The 19,931-nt window shown below is 36.8% G+C and overlaps 2 protein-coding genes across 2 annotated transcripts; both read left to right on the top strand.

The window, feature by feature from the left end:
• The first annotated feature begins 6,359 nt into the window (after window positions 1–6,359).
• LOC149001263 (uncharacterized) lies at window positions 6,360–11,561 on the top strand. The gene is made up of 3 exons (XM_089137006.1): window positions 6,360–7,571; window positions 7,934–8,629; window positions 11,460–11,561. Exons 1-3 carry the CDS (start codon window positions 6,360–6,362, stop codon window positions 11,559–11,561), a joined length of 2,010 nt encoding a protein of 669 aa, XP_088993132.1.
• On the top strand, window positions 11,184–19,861 carry LOC149001262 (P-loop containing nucleoside triphosphate hydrolases superfamily protein). The gene is made up of 12 exons (XM_089138101.1): window positions 11,184–11,670; window positions 12,426–12,738; window positions 12,888–12,971; window positions 13,229–13,396; window positions 13,609–13,715; window positions 14,123–14,301; window positions 15,133–15,294; window positions 15,524–15,739; window positions 16,270–16,307; window positions 16,763–16,890; window positions 17,784–19,215; window positions 19,437–19,861. Exons 2-12 carry the CDS (start codon window positions 12,462–12,464, stop codon window positions 19,550–19,552), a joined length of 2,907 nt encoding a protein of 968 aa, XP_088994227.1. The 5' UTR covers window positions 11,184–11,670; window positions 12,426–12,461; the 3' UTR covers window positions 19,553–19,861.
• The last annotated feature ends 70 nt before the right edge of the window (window positions 19,862–19,931 follow it).

The raw sequence follows: 19,931 nt of genomic DNA, 5'->3' as shown, positions 1-19,931 counted from the left end.
TTCTGGCCTGTTTGTTTGAGCGGCAGATGGGCGAGATGCATGGACTAGTTTAATTGCCGTCCTCAAATAGAAATGTTGAAACAGAATTACTAGTCTGTTTAGAAATGGCAGAAATTGAATCGGTCCATTTTCAAAATGTGCGATTCCTCTCCATTTGACAGTAGTGGGACAAAATCATTTTTCTTCTACGAGTATGAGTGTGACACATTTTCTAACGAGGACAAGGACAAGGAGACGTTTTGCTCAATATTAAGTGGTGTAAGGTTCTAGATGGTGATGCTGGTAACATCTTAGTAATGTGCAGGTTAAGGAAAAGATAATATCAAGAATAAATGATTTTAACAAATATGATTGTGAATATTTGAAGCCGTTTAGTTTACCTATTCACACGTCCGTTCAGCTACACTTTAGCCTTAATTAAGGGAAAGGGTAGCTGAACGGACGTGTGAATATGTTAACTGAACAACTCTAAATTTCTACCATCAAATCTGTTGACTAAATTTGGATCTTCAGATCTGGAGACTACCATCTAAATTTCTACCATCGGTAAATGTTAAATTTCTTCTTCTATTTCTTCCTCGGTTCCTCTCCATCAATTTTGAAAATTCTTTCATCTACGATTCATCAGTCTTCTTCAAAAAGTGAAAAATAAATTTTCGTCTTCCCTAGAGATCTTATGACTCTTTCTTGTTTCTTCTTTCTAATCCCCACATATTTATGTTCGGAGAATCACCCACAAAAACCAGCCTTTTTTTCCAAGTCTCTCCAGAAAATCAATTGTGCTGAACCGGTAGAAGAGTTATATTAGAGAAGAAGCCGAGGAAAAAGAAAGTAAAAGAAGAAGCCGAGGAAAAAGAAAGTAAAGAAAGTATAGAACGTAGAAGAACTATATTAAAGAAGAAACAGAGGTAAAAAAAATGATGTTACTGCCAACGAGAATCGATGTTACTGCCAACGAGAATCGACAACCGGTGATATTAGGTTAAACTTAACTAACACATAAATAATATGAGGAAAAATAGGAATGTTATTGAACGATTTTGATTTAATTTAACAAATATGACGGTGAATATTCGAAGCCGTTTAGTTAACCTATTCACACGTCCGTTCAGCTACACTTTAGCCTTTAATTAATTTATACATTAACTAATTTTTGTGGTTTAAATGTAGGCAAGTTTGGCATGATCTCGACCAACTATTAAAATTATGGCACAATCATATGGATCATCGTCAGATAATATTTTGCAACCCTTAGACTCTAATTTTTCTAATGACTCTAGTCATTGTGAGATTTGTCAATTTTTGAAACAACATAGGCTGTCGTTCCCTCTAGCTCATGTATGTCAGCTCAATTACTTGACTTGGTGCATTCTGATGTTTAGAAATCACCTGTTGTTTTTCATGATGGTTTCAAGTATTCTGTTACATTATTAATGATAAGTCTTGTGCTACTTGGCCCTATCTGTTATATTCCAAAGATGAAATGTTGAAAATGTTTTAGGGCCTTTTTGGTTACTTGAGTCTAAAGATTTCAAAAATCTAGAGATTTCAAATCTATGGAGTCATGTTTCATAAAATTAACTGTTTGGTTAGCCTGAATCTTTGGAATGAAATCTGTAGATTCATCCTTAAAAAATATTTATGGAGTCATGGTTCAAATGTTTACGCTTTTTATAGTAAGGATGAAATCTCTAGATTTCACCTCATACCCATAAATCCACAAATTCACATTTTTAGTGTAAAAAATGTGAATCTATAGATTCACACAACCAAATGGGTATAAATTTCCCACTTGTGAATCCAGAGATTTCAAATCTCTAGTTTCATGTAACTAAACATGCCCTTAGGAGTTTACCAATATTGTTCAAACTTATAATAGATCTTGTATCAAGGTAATAAGTATTGACAATGGAACAAAATATATTAATAATCTATTTTAGGCCTTCAATTGAAGTCGAGGTATACTCCATCAAACTTCCTGAGTCGACACCCCACAGTAGAATGGAGTTGCTCAAAACGAAAAAACTGGCACATTCTTGAGGTGACTCATTCTCTTTTGATTCATGCAAACTTCCCTAAATCTAACTGGTCTTATGTTTTTTTGATTAGTTGTTACTTAATCAACCATCGTCCTAACAAGATTTTGAAGCATAAGCCTCCCATGAAAATTACTCATGGACATTCTTTTATTAGTGATCATCTTTGGGTGTTTATGCTTAGTCCAGTCACCTGATAGCAAATTAGATCATTGGGGTCAAAAATGCATTTTTTGGGATAGTTATTTGTTAAGAAAGGCTATAAGTGCCTCAATCTTTCCACCAACAAGGTTTATATTTCTGGTGATGGGGTGTTTGATGGATCTCACATGTTCTTTCCTAGTAGGGACCAACGTCAGGGTGAAACCATTTCAATGCCTCTAAATTTGATTATAGTGATTTTTAATTTTTTTTTTTTTTTTTTTTGGATATGAGGTTCATCCGATTCCGGGCCAGCTTGCGCTCACCACGATTTACATCCTCAAGGGAGCTTTCTTATATTAATGCCGCCGAGTAGGTGCGAACCCAAGACCTCCCCTAATGATTTTTTTTTTTTTTTGGAATGAGGTTCATCCGGGCCAGCTTTCGCGCACCACGACTACATCCTCAATGCGCTTTTTTATATAATTAATATAGGCGGGGCTTCGCCCCTGGCCCCGAGGGGATTCGAACTCTGACTTCCTATGTGGAAGTGTTGGGCTTTGCCAGACTCGGCGGTTCCTAATGATTTTTGGGAAGGCGCTTTTATAAGGAAATTGGGGTTGGGATAATACATATGCCGCCGGTAAGGTTGAACCCACCTCTCCACTCGGGGTTCCCCACCCCCTCGTTCCTAATGATTTTATTATTGAAGTTGCTTCTATGCCAATCATGATAGACCATGTCAGAGATGACAAGTAACAAAATTCTATTTTACCTTTTTTAGGAGTAAATTATAAAAAGCATGCATATTATTATCAAAATTGTACAAGTAAATTACTAAAAATACTTAAATAAAACATGAGGACTAAAGCCAAACACAGGGTTAGTTTAGTGGTAAGATTCTTACTTCTCAGTGGAGTGGTCTCATGGGTACGACCCTTGCAAACGGCATTTCCAGTATTAAAAAAAGCACCAATACCCAAAAAAAAAAAAAAAGAGGACTAAAATTGTAAGAATAAATTCATTAAATGTTTAAAAAAAAAAAAAACATGTGTAATGGTCACTAAATTATTGAGAAAAAAAAGTTCAAATGGTATTTTTGGTAGTTAGGGTCAATATTTATTAGGAATGAATGAAGATCATTAAAATAGGTAGTAAGTAAATTTTTTTCAAATTTTTTTTTTTGTAATAATTTTTTTTCAAAATTAAAACCCATGAAGGTAAACTTTTTTTTAAACAATCTTATTAAGTAAATTTTTTAAAATACATAAATCAAGGAAGATTTCCTAAAGTATAGACAAGGGATAAGGGCAACACTGTAAAGCATGGAATATCAACAATAAATTAGGAGTTATGAGATTATCTAATTAATGGAATTTATAAGGGCGTGTTTGGTTACTTGAGTCTGTAGATTTCAAAAATTTAGAGATTTCAAATCTACAGACTTCAAATCTCTAGAGTCATGGTTCGTAAAATTAACTATTTGGTTAGTTTGAATTTTTGGAATGAAATTTCTAGATTTATCCTAAAAAAATATTTATTGAATTATGGTTCAAATCTTTAACGCTTTGATAGTATGGGTGAAATTTCTGGATTTCACTTCATACCCATAAATCTACAGATTCACATTTTTAGTGTAAAAATGTGAATCTGTAGATTTCATGAATCTAGGGATTCACACAACCAAACAGGTAAAAATCTCCCATTTGTGATTCCAGAGATTTAAAATCTCTGGATTCGCAAGGGCCTGTTTGGTTATATGAGTCTGGAGATTTCAAATATCTAGAGATTTCAAATCTATAGGCTTCAAATCTATGGAGTTATAATTTATAAAATTAAGTGTTTGGTTGTGGAATGAAATCTGTGAATTCATCCTAAAAATTTATTTGATCGACATGATTTTTGTGAATGTACAATTGTATAGCTTTTTTGAAATCTCTGGATTTCACCCATTACCCATAAATCTACAGATTCACCTTTTTACACTAAAAACGTGAATATGTAGATTTCATGAATCTAGAGATTTTTACAACCAAACGGGTATAATTCTCAGATTCATGAATCAAATCTCTGGATTCATGTAACCAAACAGGCCCTAGGGCCTATTTGGTTACATGAGTCTGGAGATTTCAAATATCTAGAGATTTCAAATCTATAGATTTCAAGTCTATGGAGTTATAATTTATAAAATTAGATGTTTGGTTGTGGAATGAAATTTGTGGATTCATCCTAAAAAATTATTTGATTCAACGGATGTTTGTGAATGTACATATGTGTAGCTTTTCCGAAATCTCATGGTTTTTTACCCTTATCCAAAAATCTCTGATTCGACGTTTTTAGATGCAAAATTGTGATATTTCGAGATTTCTGAATCTAGAGGGTTTTACAACAAAGAGAAAGAAAAATTGTCAGATTCATGAATCCAGAGATTTGAAATCTCTAGATTCATGTAACCAAACAGGCCCTAACAAAGTGTACCTTTGTGCAAATTTAAGAGACGTTTTTGGGGTGTCTCTTGGGTCGAAGTCATGATTCAACATGGGGACATAGTGACTTTTCCACCCATTGTTTTTTATCCTTACAAAAAAATTTCGTCGGAGAGAGGCAAGGTTTGATATTTCGAACTGGATAAGGGCAAAAAGAGAAAAAAAAAAAAAAAAAAAAAAAAAAAGGGACCCAGATAGACTTATATAGGCAAAGTTTAAAAAAATATCTTTCTATCGGTTTGACATATTCTTGAAACGTCTCGTGCTTGTCAATATTTATTTTGATGTGTCCCTAGAATTTTCCCTAATAATTTTTATTTTTTACTTCAACAAAATCTTGTTTGCATTTTCTGATGTTTGATTTCCTCAAGTAATATACTTGTTCTATTTAGTTTTTGAAAGTATACGTGTTTTCATTGAAAACTGAAAAATGAAAAGCTAGGGGTGTCCTATTCAAGCTCATGGATCGAAAACCACTTGGTGTAATAAACAAAGAGGAAGCAGGAGAGTGGAAGGTCTTATTGACGGGTTTCTAGCCAATCCCTTATGGATCTCCCAATTCTCCGAAGCTTTTGTTCAAAATATCATCTTCGCTAAATCTGATCATCATGCCCTGCTTCTTCATTTTAATCCTCCTGAAACAAAATTCAAGAAACCTTTCAGGTTTGAAAAATTTTGGTTATTAGAGCCCACTTTCTTTGATCTTGTCAATCAATATTGGAATATTCCATTGAGAGGCTCTCCCTCATTTCGGTTAGTCACAAAACTTAATACTCTCAAGCAGAAATTATACATATGGAACAAGTCTACTGTTGGAGACTTACATAAAAGAGAATTTCAAATTAGATTGGATATTGAAGCTCTTATGAAATATCCTCCTAATTTAAGAGATACATCGTGTGAAATTAGAGAAAATCATCTTTTGGCTGCTATTCGATTAACTCTAAATCAAATCAGCACCAAATGGCAACAAAAATCAAGAATTCAATGGAACCTCTATGGTGATAGAAACACTCATTTCTTTCATCTTTTTTTTTTTTTGTAGACATTTCTTTCATCTCACAACTATGAAAAGAAGAGCTCGAAACAGAATCAAATGTCTTAATTTTCAAGGAAGCTCACTTCATGATCAGAATGAAATGAAGAAGCCTTCATAAATCATTTCAAAGCAGTCTACTCATCATCCAATCCTGTCTTTGAAGACTCCTACTTTGAGCCCATCCAAAATAGAATCAACTCAGATCATATTCAGCTCTTATCCAAACCTTTCACTGAAAGTGAAATATTTGAAGCACTCAACAGCATCTCTAGTCTGAAATCACCTGGCCTTGATGGCTTCTCCAGTGGCTTCTTTCAATCCAGTTGGAGCTTGTGCAAATCTGATCTAATTGAGCATGTAAAACATTTCTTTGACACTGCTTCTTTCCCAGCACAAATCAATCAAACATTCATTTCTCTTATCCCCAAAGTTGATGTCCCAACTTCTGTCAATGAATTCAGGCCCATTAATTTATGTAATGTTACATACAAAATCATTTCTAAGCTAATGGTGAGCAGAATCAAATTAATCTTGCCCCATCTCATTTCTTTCAATCAAAATGGTTTCATAAAAGGCCTACATATTCAAGACAACATTTTGATTGGCCATGAAATCATGCACAAGATAAATCAAAGGAAAAAAGGGAAGAAAGGCATAATGGCTATCAAGCTTGACATGAGTAAAGCTTTTGACAGAATGGAATGGTCATTTGTGGAGAGAGTACTTAAAGCTTATGGATTTCCTTTAAATTGGATTAAGTGGATCATGTTCTGCATAACCACTCCTCAATTCTCCGTCCTTATCAATGGTAAACCCTCTAGATTCTTTCACCCCTTTAGAGGTCTTAGACAAGGAGACCCTCTATCTTCTTATCTTTTTGTTCTATGTGCGGAGCTACTCTCAAGTCACTTAGAAAAAGCCAGATTAAGCAAGAAGATCAGAGGTATTAAACTCTGCAAGGAAGGAGAAAGCATCTCACACTTAGCTTTTGCTGATGACCTCATTCTTTTTGGTCAAGCAACTGTATTTGAAGCTAACCAATTTCTGAAGGTCATAAATAAATATTGTCTAGCTTCTGGTCAGCAACTAAATAGACAGAAAAGCAGAGCTCATTATAGCAAGAGCACTCCAAACCAAACTAGAAATCTTCTTGAAGAAAAGTTCAATATCATTCCTACTTCTGATCTTGACATCTATCTCGGCATCCCATTGTTTAGTGGAAAGATCAAGCAACATCATTGCCAAAATCTTATTCAAAGAGTGAATCTTAGACTTCATGGGTGGAAAGCAAAACTCTTAAGCTCAGCTGGCAAAACAGTTCTTATTCAATCAGTCACACAAGCTCTTCCCTCTCATTACATGTCATGCTTCATCTTACCGAAGAAAATCCTCAATGAGTTGGACTCTTCCAACAGAAATTTCTTTTGGTCAAATGGAGAAAAATCTCACTTTCACTCCATCAACTGGAAAACAATTTGTAAACCTAAGAGATTGGGAGGTCTTAACATAAAAAATCTGGAAATGTGGAATCTTGCTCTTATAGCTAAAAGAGCTTGGGAACTTATAATTGGTAAGCAATCACTTTGGTACAAATTAATGAAGGAAAAATACTTCAGAAATTGTAACTTTCTGCAAGCCATAGCACCTATTAATGCATCCTGGGGATGGAAATCCATTATCAAAGTAAAAGACTTGATGCGACTTGGCATTATGCATGTGGTTGGCAATGGCAATAGTATCAATCCATGGATGGATAGATGGATCCCAGATACTCCAGCTCTTCAAGCTCCACTGCCATTTCTAGATGAGTCCCCTAACTTAGTATCTTTCTTTATAGATACTGAAACAACTAAATGGAACGAGAACAAAGTTAGATATTGGTGGCCAAATGATCTGGCAGAAAAAATTCTTAGCATTCCATTATCATTATTGAGTTGTCAAGACAAAATTATGTGGGAGAAAACATCAACTGGCATTTTCACAGTTGCTCAGCTTATAGATTTTTTTCGGAAAATCATAATCAAAGTCCTTCAATACCATGGCTTGTCTTATGGCACCTCCCACTGCCTCCCAAAGTAATTCATTTTGTTTGGAAACTACTGCATGGAAAGCTCCCCACACCCGCTCTTTTATCTGAAAGAGGGTGTAGAATCAGTGATATTTGCTCACTCTGTTCACAAGAAAGGGCCACTACTAATCATATCTTTGTTCATTGTCACTTTGCCAAACAGGTATGGTCAAAGCTCAGAATTTGTTGGTGGAATCAATCCACAGATCTTATAGATCAGATTTCTCATTGGTTAAATTCAGCAAGAAGAAACAATTCAGCATTGGAGGGACTCATACAACACTTACTTATGCTGTGGCACATTTGGATAGCTTTCAATAATGTTGTTTACTCTAGACTAGTGAGTAATCCATATCATATATGGAGATCTGTTCGATCAACAGCTGCAGAGCATCTAGCCCTTCATCAGCATAGCAGATCAAGAAAAGAGTTCAAAAGCATTAAATGGAGTGCACCTCCTTTGCATTTCATCAAAATCAATGTTGATGGATCTGCAATCAGCAAGGGTTCCAACAGCTTCCAGTCAGGATTTGGTGGTATTGCTCGTGATCACTTGGGTCACACTCTCTTCACCTTCTACTGTAAAGGAGGAAACTCACAAGCCATTCAAATGGAAGCTGCTGCAATTCGAGAAGGTCTGAAGCTGGCTATCTCACTCAATCTAAAGCAAGTAATTATTGAAAGTGACAATGAAGCTGTTGTTAATCTGATTAACAAGAAGTCGGAGACTCCACCTTGGAAGATCAGTCATTATATACATGATATCTTCAGCCTTTCCTCTCTGTTTGATGTTTTAATTGTAAATCATACTCATAGAGAAGGCAACTCGTTGGCTGATAGATTAGCTTCTTATGCTGCTGTTTCTCAGGCTTCTTCTTTTTCGCTCTCCCCCCCCCCCCCTTTCGTTCTTTGGCTTTTGCACTTTGATGTAATTGGTACTTTGTATCCCAAGGGCTTCTCTTTTTAATGAATTCAGCTCTTCACCAAAAAAAAGAAAAGCTAGGGGTGTCACTAGGTTGAGTTGGGTCAGGCCAATCTTGAATCTTAACCTAGAGGCTAAAATTGTTATCCAAGTCCAACCCAACCCAACCCAACCCAACCCTATCAGGGTTTAAAAATCCTCAACCCTAACCCGACTGACAGGCCCCTGCCCAACTTAGCCCACCCTGATTAACCCTAGTACGGGTAAGCCTAGTTGACCTAGACGCTTTTACTTTTTTAAAGATTAATTAATTAATTCTAATTGTGAAAATATATTAGATATTTAGGGTTAATAAGAATACCAAGATTGTTACTTGTAAAAAAAAAAAAACAAGAGAAACTCAGTGATAAGAATTGAGGTTTTAATATAGAAGGAATGGAAAAAATTAGGGGAAAGAATGCAAAATAGGATAGGGATTTAATCATTTGGAGGGGATCAACTTCCAAATTAGCCGAATGGCATATTATTTATCGTTTTCCAACATAGCCAAAGGCATTACATATATATATATATATATATATATATAGAATTCCTAATCTTCTAATTACAGAAACAAATAAAAGAAAATAAGTAATGACAATCCTATACCAATTATAATTAACCATCCTTACAGGACTCAATTAAACAATCATATTTTATTTATAACTAACTAACCATCCTATTATGACTCAATCAACCCTTAGATTCAATAAAATCCCTATGATTCAAACAATTAACAGGGAATTGTTAATTATAGATTTATAGGGATCGAGTGTAATCAAATTTCAGCTTCTTCATTCAAACATGGATCCTTGTACGTACCGTACCATGTTAGTTAATAGCTAGGGAGTGTAATACATGTCAGACAGAGTCTTTGACTGATTTTTCATCCATGGTTTCATGACTTGCTTGTGTATAAATCTAATCCCACATTACATGACATGGATCTCACGCATATTAAATATATGAATCCTTTTCCTTTTCTACCAAAAACAGAAACAGAAAGAAAAAGAAAGAAAAATTAGAAACTCCCGGCGATTGAAGCGAACAGTTGGTTTCTTCCAAAATTTTAAATTAATTTTTTGTTAAAGGGTTAGACCGAACGAACTATGAGAATTTTGTGAGTCCGGATCAGCTCCCGGGGAGCACAAACGGTTTCTGACCACACAAAGCAGTGGGGCCCACGGTGAAAAATACTTTTTGAAAAAACACAAAAAAAAAAAAAAAATTTAAAATTTTATCCGTGGGCCCCACGTTTTGTGTGGTCAGGAACCCGACGGGGTGAGGATCCAGATTCAAATTTTGTTTCCAATTTCGTATTTATTATAATTATTTTGTGAAAGCTTACGGGCCACCCCTCACCCCTGGTTGGTTGCGATGGGAGGGAGATTTGTGGGGTGCACCGGTGATCAACGGTGGTTACGCCTCCCATGATTAATTTAAATAATGATGTTGTCTTCTTATGAAGTAGAAGTAATAATCATAAATAAGTATGTTTTCTTTTCTGACAACTACTACTAAGTTTGAAGTTTTAACTTGGGATGGAATTTTCTCTTATTATTAGACTATTATTATTAATACAATCATCATCTCATTCCCATTCCCATTCCCATTCCCATTCCCACCGGCTCTTCCTCCCTCTTCCGGTTCCCTTTACTAGATAGAACAGAAGCGACTGTAAGTAATTTTCCCTCGTAAGTGTCGAGTTTTACTTTTACGGTTTTACCTTTTTCCCAAAAGAAAATTTTTTATTTTATTTTCCAGGTAGTAATATCTCATATCGTGCCAATTATTTTACATGTAAATTAAATTTTTTTTTGTTTAAATTCCTAACACCCTACTACCGGTACCATCAAAGTCAGTTGACTGCAGTAACCAACTCCTTTGAGTGAGGAAGGAAGGAGATCAGGATTTGATTTGATCCTCATCCCTAAGGCATCATGATATGATAGGTAATAGTTTTCAACTTTTTTCAGTAAATGAATATAAAATTTATTTTAAAACCCTTAAAAAAAATATAACAAAAAGACCCAATGAAGAAGGAAGCTGAAATTTGAAATGTTGATGGATCGGAGCATAGAGATCCTGGATCGATCTCTACCCAATTGCCCATTCTCCACATCTCCTCCCTGATCAGAGAGAATATGGATCCTAGATCTGAGGGGAGTCTAGCTAGATCTTCTCTGCACAGGTAATCCGTCCTTCTATCCGATGGAAAACATCTGAATTCACCTGAGGGCTGAGGGCTGAGGGTGGGGTTGGGTTGGACTTGGTCAGTTAACAAACAAACAAACAAACAATCTAACATCCATCCTACATAGAATATATAGAATATATAGAATATATCGGATAAGTGAAATTTCCCCTTCCCTTCCCTTCCCTTCCCTCTCCCTAATTCCCTATGTGTGGAGTGTGGTGTGGTCTGACTAGTCTCCTCCGTCTCTATCTCAATTCTCAATTCTCAAGTCACTCTGCCGGTTGCTCCTCAATCCTTTCATGCACCCACCCCCCACGCACGCTAAACGCGCAGTGACAACTCAACTAACTCAACACACGCACACAAACACAAACACAAACACAAAAACATCTCCTCTCTTCTAAAGAAATGTAATTCAATATCTAGGGTGATCGAGGTAGAAAGACCCAATCCATAAGACCCGGGAGTTGGGACATGGTCAATTCTTTATCAGTATCTGAAGAAATTTTGCTTTATATTTGTTCATTGAAGCTTTCCTCATGGGATGACAAAATATTTCTTCTACTTCTCACCTACTACAAAGGAACCAACATTCCAGTTGGCCGGACGTCGTTTTCTTCTCTACGTTTCTGAATGTGAATGAATGGCTCTTCCCCTGAGTTAGTGTTGTGGCCTGTGGCCTGTGGTCTGTGAGAAAGAGAGGAGAAGAAGAAGAAGAAGAAGAAGAAGAGAGGCCCGTCAGGTTTGTATGCTATCTATCTAGCGTCGTAACGTAAAGACACTCGTGTCATATTCAATTGTTTTAACGTAACACCCCAACCCTCAACCCCAATCCCCACATTATATTCTTCTTTTTCTTCTCTGACTTAATTATTTTTCTTCTTAGCTTCCGGGTTCTTGGCTGTTGTCTCTCTTTTTGTTTCTTGGATTTTGATTACTTGTATATTCAAATTCCTGTCTCACGCGAGTCGGGTCTCTTCTCAACTCTCCAATCGAAGTTCTGGCTCATAATAAAATTTGACCTCCACTGCAAAATTTTGGTGAAGAGCTACTTGCTTAATTCGAAATCGATCCTCGTTCCTCTTTAAATCTCTCAAGAGTTTAAGCCTAAGCCGTCTCTTTCTTCCCCCAACCCAAAACGCGCCAACATACCTCACCTGGTATGCCATTCTAATGGACATGGGTTAGTCTTAGGGAATGAGGACGCACAACTCATGGTTTGCCTTGCCTTGCCTTATCTTCTTCTTGACCCTATAAATGTAACTCTTTTTTAGAGCTGCGCTTCTTGTTTTGATGCCTTTCTTACTGCAATAACACTAGTTAGACGTCAATGCCCTGTTCTACCAAGTTGCATTGCAGCTGCTGATTTCCATAGTCTATGCCAACATAGTTTACTTGGCTGAAACCAACTATTAGTTTACTTAGTCCTTCATGCAGGAGGTATTTTAATAGCTAGCTCATCTAAATTTCCTTTCATTTTTATGTTTTTGGGTCCAGCCATGGACAGGATTGATCAGAAAGGAACGAGGAGGGATGTCCTGTGTTCTTGAAGTCATTACACACCTGAGAATCATGGAATCAAGAAGAACTCTTCAGAACCTTGCTCAGTCTATTCATTCTCTTCTAGGATTTAAGACTCATCTGACTTCTACCTGGGCAGATTCAGTTTGTAAAATAATCAACAACTTATCATCTCAAGGTTCACCAGACGGTTCTCAGACGAAAGTTCAGAACTGCATTTCAGACAATTCAGAGGGTACCAATGAAAACGAAGATGCCGATAATGGTGCCGCAATTAAAAAAACAAATGGTAGGTCCCTGCCTTGCCTATTTTTTGAATCATAACATGAATCACCCACCTCTCTTTGAAAATGCTTTCACTTGTACTTTTTTTATTTTTATTTTCTACTATGAGCATTTGAACTTGCACTTACTATTCTCTTTTTCTTCACTGAGTAGATCATCTCGCTGCCTTGACTGCCCAGCTACATGAGCTGAACTTAAAGAAGAGGCAGGCCTTGAATGACTTTCTGGATTTGAAGGGTTAGTCAGTCTACTACTATCAATTTTGAACTAAAAACCAAAGCACCTGAAACAAATAACTGAGTGAATTTGAAATATGAAAAGTTTTGAGGGGGTGTTTACAATTATTTGGTGTCATATTGAAATTGGAAAGGCACAAGCTAAGTTGGACTTGACAAGGGTCTTGTTCAATCTATTCAACAAGTTTTTGAGCCATCATGTTTTCAGCAAGTTGCTTATGGTGGCTTACACTCATCATTTTAGACTTGTCATTGCAGGGAATATCCGTGTATTTTGTCGCATAAGACCCATCCTTGATGAGGAGAAATTTAGCCATCCAATGCCAGTTGTAGCTTCAGATTCCAACAATGTGGTTTTAAGACTTGCCAAAAATAAGACCAAAAAGTACACTTTCGACAAGGTTTTCCACCAGGGTTCATCTCAAGGTGCTTCAAATTGGGACACGAAATGCTCTTAAGTTTTATTTTCCTGTCCTTCTGTGATAAAAGAGAATTCCGAGAATCCCCATCCATCCTTGTGTGATTGCGAATTGAGGCTCAGCCAATATCTCATTTAGCTCTTGTTTAGTACCATAAAGTCATGAGTTCAATTGTGTTGAAAAACTTACTGAGTTGTGTTTTGTCATATATAATTTCAGATGAAGTCTTCTCAGAAATTGTGCCTGTGATCAAATCTGTGATGGATGGCTACAATGTATGTATTTTTGCATATGGGCAGACAGGAACTGGAAAGACTTTCACCATGGTTAGTATCATCTTACTGGACAGTATTCCTCTTTACCATGCTTTCATTGTATTCCGGTTTGAGAACTTAGCAGTTCAACTATTAGGTACGCAGTACAAGTCACCAAAAAAAGGGGGATAATCAGGTTAGTTTGTGGAGACTGGCTTGCCACATCTCCATATCTTTTCCCAAATTAAATTGCTCTGGCAGTTATTCTGGGTTCCATGGATTTCTTGTTTAGAAAGGAATAAGAAAACACTGTCTGCGCCATCACTTCTTAAGATCATGTATGAACCCGTGATTAGTTGGAGCAAAGGAGTAGAATTGCCAGCCTTGTTCTTATGGCTGAATCAATCTGATCAAGGTCTAATAAGCCTCCTTAATGATGGAATCGTTTAATTGGTGATCATCTGTTTTTTTCATTTTAGGAAGGTAAACCCGACTGTCCAGGGATTGTGCCTCATGCAATTGGTGAACTTTTCAAGCAAGCAGTTGATAGCGACCTCTCCTTTCTCTTCACTTTTAGCATGCTTGAGATTTACATGGGTAATCTCAGAGATTTGCTTGTCCCGCAGATGACAAAACCAACTGATCGTTTTACTAAGTGGTGAGTATACAGCTTCCATAAACTAATGCCTCTCCATTGATCATGGTTGAAGTGGATGCCTATTAATTTATTGGGTGTGAATTTTGTAAATCCAGTGATTTCTTTTTCGTTTATTTTTTAATTTTTTTTTTGGGGGCGGGGGGTTGCGGGGGATGTTCTTTTTTGTTGATGAAGAAAGCTTTATTTTTTTTGGGGACTTCAAGATTAACTGGCTTTTGTCCTTCTAGTAGCTTCAACCTTATTCTCTAGGAAAGAATATGTACCCTTTAGAGCTGATAATCTTGTTAGGCTCTACATAAGTGCAGATACATGGATAAAAAATAGTAAGCAAAACTTCGATACTTGAATCGGTAAGCAAGCCATACGTCTGTTTGTGTCATCTTCAGATCGAAGATGTTTCAACATGATGTTTTCCTAAGTAGTAAAATTACTGTTGGCATCTATTTGGATCCTTGAGAACCCAAGCATTGACCCAACTGATTACAATGGATCTGGTTGGTGCAAAGTGGGCATTCTAGATTTTGTGATAACTGTGAACTTGATTACATTACCACCACCAATGGAGATTCGGACTTCACCTAATTTTGTGGAGTTCGAAATATACTAAAACATGTGAACCTATATTTTGGTAATGGGAGTCCCTCTGACATCGTATGTTGATATCCTTCTAAACAATTGACGTACATCCAAAACTGATAAGAGATCCAAATCCTGTGCTCCAATCTGACACTTCATTTCACATAACATGAATGTCACTCTTCAGCTTTGGTTGATTAGGCATTCTAAGGTAAGTGTGTGTGTTTGACATAAGCTGGTAATCTATGTCCACAGCCTCACAATTGTAAATGATCCCAAGGGCGGCATTGAGATTGACAACCTTGTGGGCATTGAAGTGAATGATGTCAACCATGCTATGAAGCTGTATAGACTGGGGAGGGAGTCCAGGTCAACTGCTTCTACAAATTCCAACATCAATTCAAGCAGATCTCACTGGTAATTATTTATCCATAAAAATATCACTTCTAGCAAATTTGCAGATGTCAGATATTGAGTTAGGACTTTATAAGTTGACATGGTTCAAGGTTCTAGAGCAGTTGACTCAACCGCATTAACTGAGAGTTCGATTGCTGACACACTGAGTTTTGAATTTTTGACAAGAATAATTAGAAGTGATAGAACTTTTCTTCTGTCCTAAGCTTCATTTCTTTTATCTTCAGAACAGCTTGATACGCATATCCTTGACTATCTTTAATGCTCCGTCGAGGCGAAAGGAAAAAAATAAAATGTGGATGATTGATTTGGGTGGAAGTGAACGTCTGCTGAAGACAAAGGCATGGGGAAGAAGACTGGAGGAAGGAAAAGCCATCAATTTATCACTCTCTGCTCTTGGTGATGTCATCAGTGCACTCCAGAAACGGAAGCCACATGTACCATACAGGTAAATACTTTAAAGAGTCAATGTTTAAACTGGACATCCAACCAACTTACTCAATTTGATAACTAATTGCCAGGCTGGTTTATCTTCTTTTTTCGTGTGTCGATATACATTTTTGTAGACCTCAATTAACATTTTTGGCTTTTGGAATAGGCAGTTGTAACATGGTAACAGAGCCAGGAGGTTGGTGTTGTAGTGTCTAGTATGTGCAAGGGATTTTCATTGTGTGTTGTTGCTCCCCTGCACCTTGTCCCCTGCTGCCAGATGATGGTGTCACATTTGAGCCCTGTGTGTGATATTGCATGTCTGGTGTTGCTGCATGTTGATATACTTAAATAACAGCTCGTCTTTTAGGTTGAGAGGTTGTGACATCTTAGTTTGGAAGTGTCAATTGGAAAGGAAACCATTGAATCTGAAACTTTATGTAGCAATTGAGCCGTCAGTTAGCATCTAAAGAACAAAATTTGTGATGTTATCAATGGGGTTTGATTTTTAGTATCTCAAAGTAAGTAACACTTTCTCTGTTCTGACAGGAATAGCAAGCTGACTCAAGTTCTTAGGGACTCCCTAGGTACTGGTGCTTCCTTCTCATGTTGTCATTTACGGTAGTCTGTTGATTGCCATACAGACTCTTTGTTGGTTGTAATTTTTCTCATCTACTTAAGGTGATTATTGCTTCAAAGTGACAGAGATGTCCACCCTCACCCCCTCCCCCCACTGCTACAATTTTTCTGTAGACGTTGCACATTTATGATGTGGTTGAATCTAAAGGGGTATTTCATAGGTGGTCTCTGCAGTTAAGTTTTACCCTTGTTTAATCTCAGATGACTTGATATTTCATTTTTGAAGCAAGAACCTATGTGTTCTATACTAGCTTCATTTTCCGAACCCCAATCCACCCCTGTAAGAAAAAAGAGGTTGGGGGAGAGGGGAAGTGTGCCACAGAAGAATGATGAATTTCTGTCAGGTCTGTTCCAAATTTCCAATTATTACTTTAAACTTGAATGGGTTACTCTTTGTATACAGGTGAGGATTCGAAAACGCTAATGCTTGTTCATATAAGTCCCAAAGAAGAAGATCTCTGTGAGTCTATATGCTCCTTGGGTTTTGCAACACGGGTGAGAAGTATTCACCTAGGGAATGAGGCATCAGTTGTAAGTTCTCTAAACTGACTTCTCAATAGTTATACCCCAGCACTGTTTTATAGATCTGGACAAGTTTTGTCTATCTAACAAAACTCTAAGATGGACATGGCAACTATGGGGTTATATTATCCTGATTTTCCATTTCAAATTTATGTACGCATAATCGCATATAGAAGTTGCAAATTGGATAACAGAAACAGAGAACTGAAGAAAGAAGAAGAATAGGGAACATGGGAAACAGGGAGAGCTTCTTGTTAGATGAAAAGCACTCCCCAATATCTTATTAATAACAATCAAACAACAGTGGAAGAGTTCCACTCAAACTAGGAAACAGAAAACATAAAATAAAAATTAAAGAAAAGGTAAATAGCACCTGACACTAATCCTGATGGGGATCCTCCCTTTTTCCTTTTCCCCTTTTACGCTTTACACCTTTAACGGAAATCAAAATGTCAAAATTGAGAAACCAGCTGCAAGATATTCCCTGTTACAATGGCCTTAATACATTTTAATTGATTGGATGGTCAAAGAGGCATGTGGTAGGGGTTACAGCTCATTCCACAAGAGACAAAGCTAATTGAGATGGGAAATCCAAATGATGCAACATGTTATATCAACTGTGGGTGGAGAAGAAAATTTAATCATGCAGCTACTCCATGACCTTAACCTGTGTCTTCAGAACTTCAAGAAACAATTTCCCTAGATTTTATATGAAAACAGAAGACAACAGGTCCATCTTTTGGGATTACATGTACATGGAAACATTTGACCATTAAGGACTACGAAATTTGGATTTCCAGGAATTTTCTCTGCACCTTACATGGGAACTTTCACCTTTTTGTACTTGTATTTTAGCTTCTGCAGGACCAATACTAACCACAGAATGGATTACTTGAACGTAGGAAGCACATGCAAAGAAGGAACTTGCAATGTCCAAGCTGTTACAAAAGGTGAAAGAGCTTGAATCCGAGAGTCATGAAGTTAGAAGAAACATAAGAAGGATATATGAAAAGTCGGGACACCTTACAGGAGGTGTATCATCGTATGATACATATTTGGAGGCTCTTTGTCTATCTAATGAAGTGCTGTTGTCTAACATAGAGATGGAAAAGCATACTGATGCAGATGTTAAAGCAAGTCAGTCAACAAAACTACCAAGTTTTATGAGGCCTACTATTTGCAGTACGAGCAGATACGGCAAAGATCATCAAGTTCCGGAGTATTCTCAGAGAAGAGTTCCCCTTCCTGGACGAAGGAAAAGATGTGCCAAGAATCGTCCTCTCCCCCGGAACACTATTTCAGAATATGGCTCTGAATGCAGTACCTCCAGAGGTAGCAACTTGATGAGTCTCAACATGAAACATAGCACAGATTATGAAACAGAATACAGTCAGGATGCTTCTGATTGTGACATTAAAATGGTTGTTTTTCCGAAGCAGAAAATTTTTCCAAATAGTCTGGGTCCTCAAGCAGCTCCGCTAATTTATGAAAGTAGAGATGACTATGCAAATAGGAAACCAAGTAAAATTGGTTCTTCAAAATGCATAAAAATTGACAATTGGCTTCATCCACAGAAGAAGGAACTGAATACTGGTACTTCTGCTCTTAGGATTAAATGGGTGCCTCCTATACCTGTGCCAGAGAAGACATATAAGAAGTCAAATAAATTACAGCATGAGAAAGTACAAGGTAACAAAAACACAAACACAACTTTTCATGTCCCTGGTGATGTCAACAACTTGGCTAAGATAGAGGAACCTGGACAGGCATTACTGGAGGTGGTTAATTGTGAAACCCAAAGAAAATTGGATGAACTCATAGCTGAAGAATCTGGTTATAATTTTGTTTCTCATTCTCATACAGCTGACAATAAGGTACTGAGAAAAGAATGGGGATTTTCAAGTGGTTTCATTTTAAAAAATGCCGGTGACGTGCATGACTTGGCAGAGGATTTCATGTTCCAAGACAGTAGGTGCATTCTCCTCCCTTCATCTGATGCAGAGACTAAGAATACAGTCAGGTGTAAGGAACAGTCCAATGAATTAGAACTTCAAGGAATGCTCACTGAAGTCTCCTTTGATTCTTTGATGGATCCTACAGAAATGATTAATCAGAAAGTCCAAAGAGTAGTTACATCAAATGGAAAGATTAGTGACAGAAATTGTGAGAAGGGTGGTCTTTCTGCTTCTCTTAAATGCACTGAGAGTGTCACATCAGGACCTTGCTTGGATACGTTGGGCTCTCAGAAAGATTTGCTTCCAGAGCTAGACGATGTTTCTCAGGAGGATCTTACAATGTCCTTGATCCAAATCCCAGAAAGAATACATGATGCAGGTAACAAAAATAACCAGCACATATTAGTTAGTCTCTCCACCCCATCCCCACAGACAAAAAAAGAAGCATCATTTATAGCTCTTCCAATTTGTACAACAGTTGATTTGATGAACTGCCCATTTTCCACCAAATACTTGGCAATAAAATGCGTTTAGTAGTATTGTTCCTACATGTAAAAGTAGAGCTTATAATCTAACAATGGGTCACTTGATTTTGGTCAGGGATGAGAGATTTGCTTGGAAAGAAAGTTGAGAGTTTAATTTCTAGTGCTCTCCTAGGATTTGGAGTTCAAAGCTTAGGGTGGGAGCATGACTTCTACTACGGATTGATACTTTAAAGATCTTTAATTGGGTACAACATGAAGTCGTCAGACCACTGTGCTTGTTATGATGCCTTCAGCTATTTGTCGTGCGAGCAGCAGCAGCAGCAACTCAAATGGAATATGAAATAATTCAGAGTCCAGAGGTGTGAAGTATATATGAAGAATCTCCTCTCCATCTCAACTCTAAAGTCTAAGGTATTACTATTAGACGCAGAAAAGACCTTCTATTTATATAAACAAAAATTTGCAATATACATCATACCATCATAAGTGTATGTGTTCCTGTTTCATGGCAAACTTTACCATGACTTTTGTTTTTATTCAAATGACTTATTTTGTGTATTATTTTTATTTTTATTTTACAAAATCTAATAAAATTTTTTTTTCATCTTTT

The sequence above is a fragment of the Hakea prostrata genome, chromosome 10 (genome assembly GCF_041222555.1).
Source record: "Hakea prostrata isolate BN-2017 chromosome 10, UWA_Hpros_2, whole genome shotgun sequence".
NCBI lineage: Eukaryota > Viridiplantae > Streptophyta > Magnoliopsida > Proteales > Proteaceae > Hakea > Hakea prostrata.
Note: the sequence above shows the minus strand (reverse complement) of the source record. Positions and strands in the feature narration are given on the sequence as shown.

Bases quoted from the DNA above. Each gene is read 5' to 3' on its own strand.
- LOC149001263 (XM_089137006.1), top strand. From the start codon at position 6,360: ATGGCTATCAAGCTTGACATGAGTAAAGCTTTTGACAGAATGGAATGG. The intron at 7,572-7,933 runs GTTAGATATTGG...TTTGCCAAACAG, and splicing joins CTAAATGGAACGAGAACAAA to GTATGGTCAAAGCTCAGAAT. The intron at 8,630-11,459 runs GTTTCTCAGGCT...TGTTCATTGAAG, and splicing joins GATTAGCTTCTTATGCTGCT to CTTTCCTCATGGGATGACAA.
- LOC149001262 (XM_089138101.1), top strand. From the start codon at position 12,462: ATGTCCTGTGTTCTTGAAGTCATTACACACCTGAGAATCATGGAATCA. The intron at 15,295-15,523 runs GTAATTATTTAT...TCTTCAGAACAG, and splicing joins AATTCAAGCAGATCTCACTG to CTTGATACGCATATCCTTGA. The intron at 19,216-19,436 runs GTAACAAAAATA...GATTTTGGTCAG, and splicing joins AGAAAGAATACATGATGCAG to GGATGAGAGATTTGCTTGGA.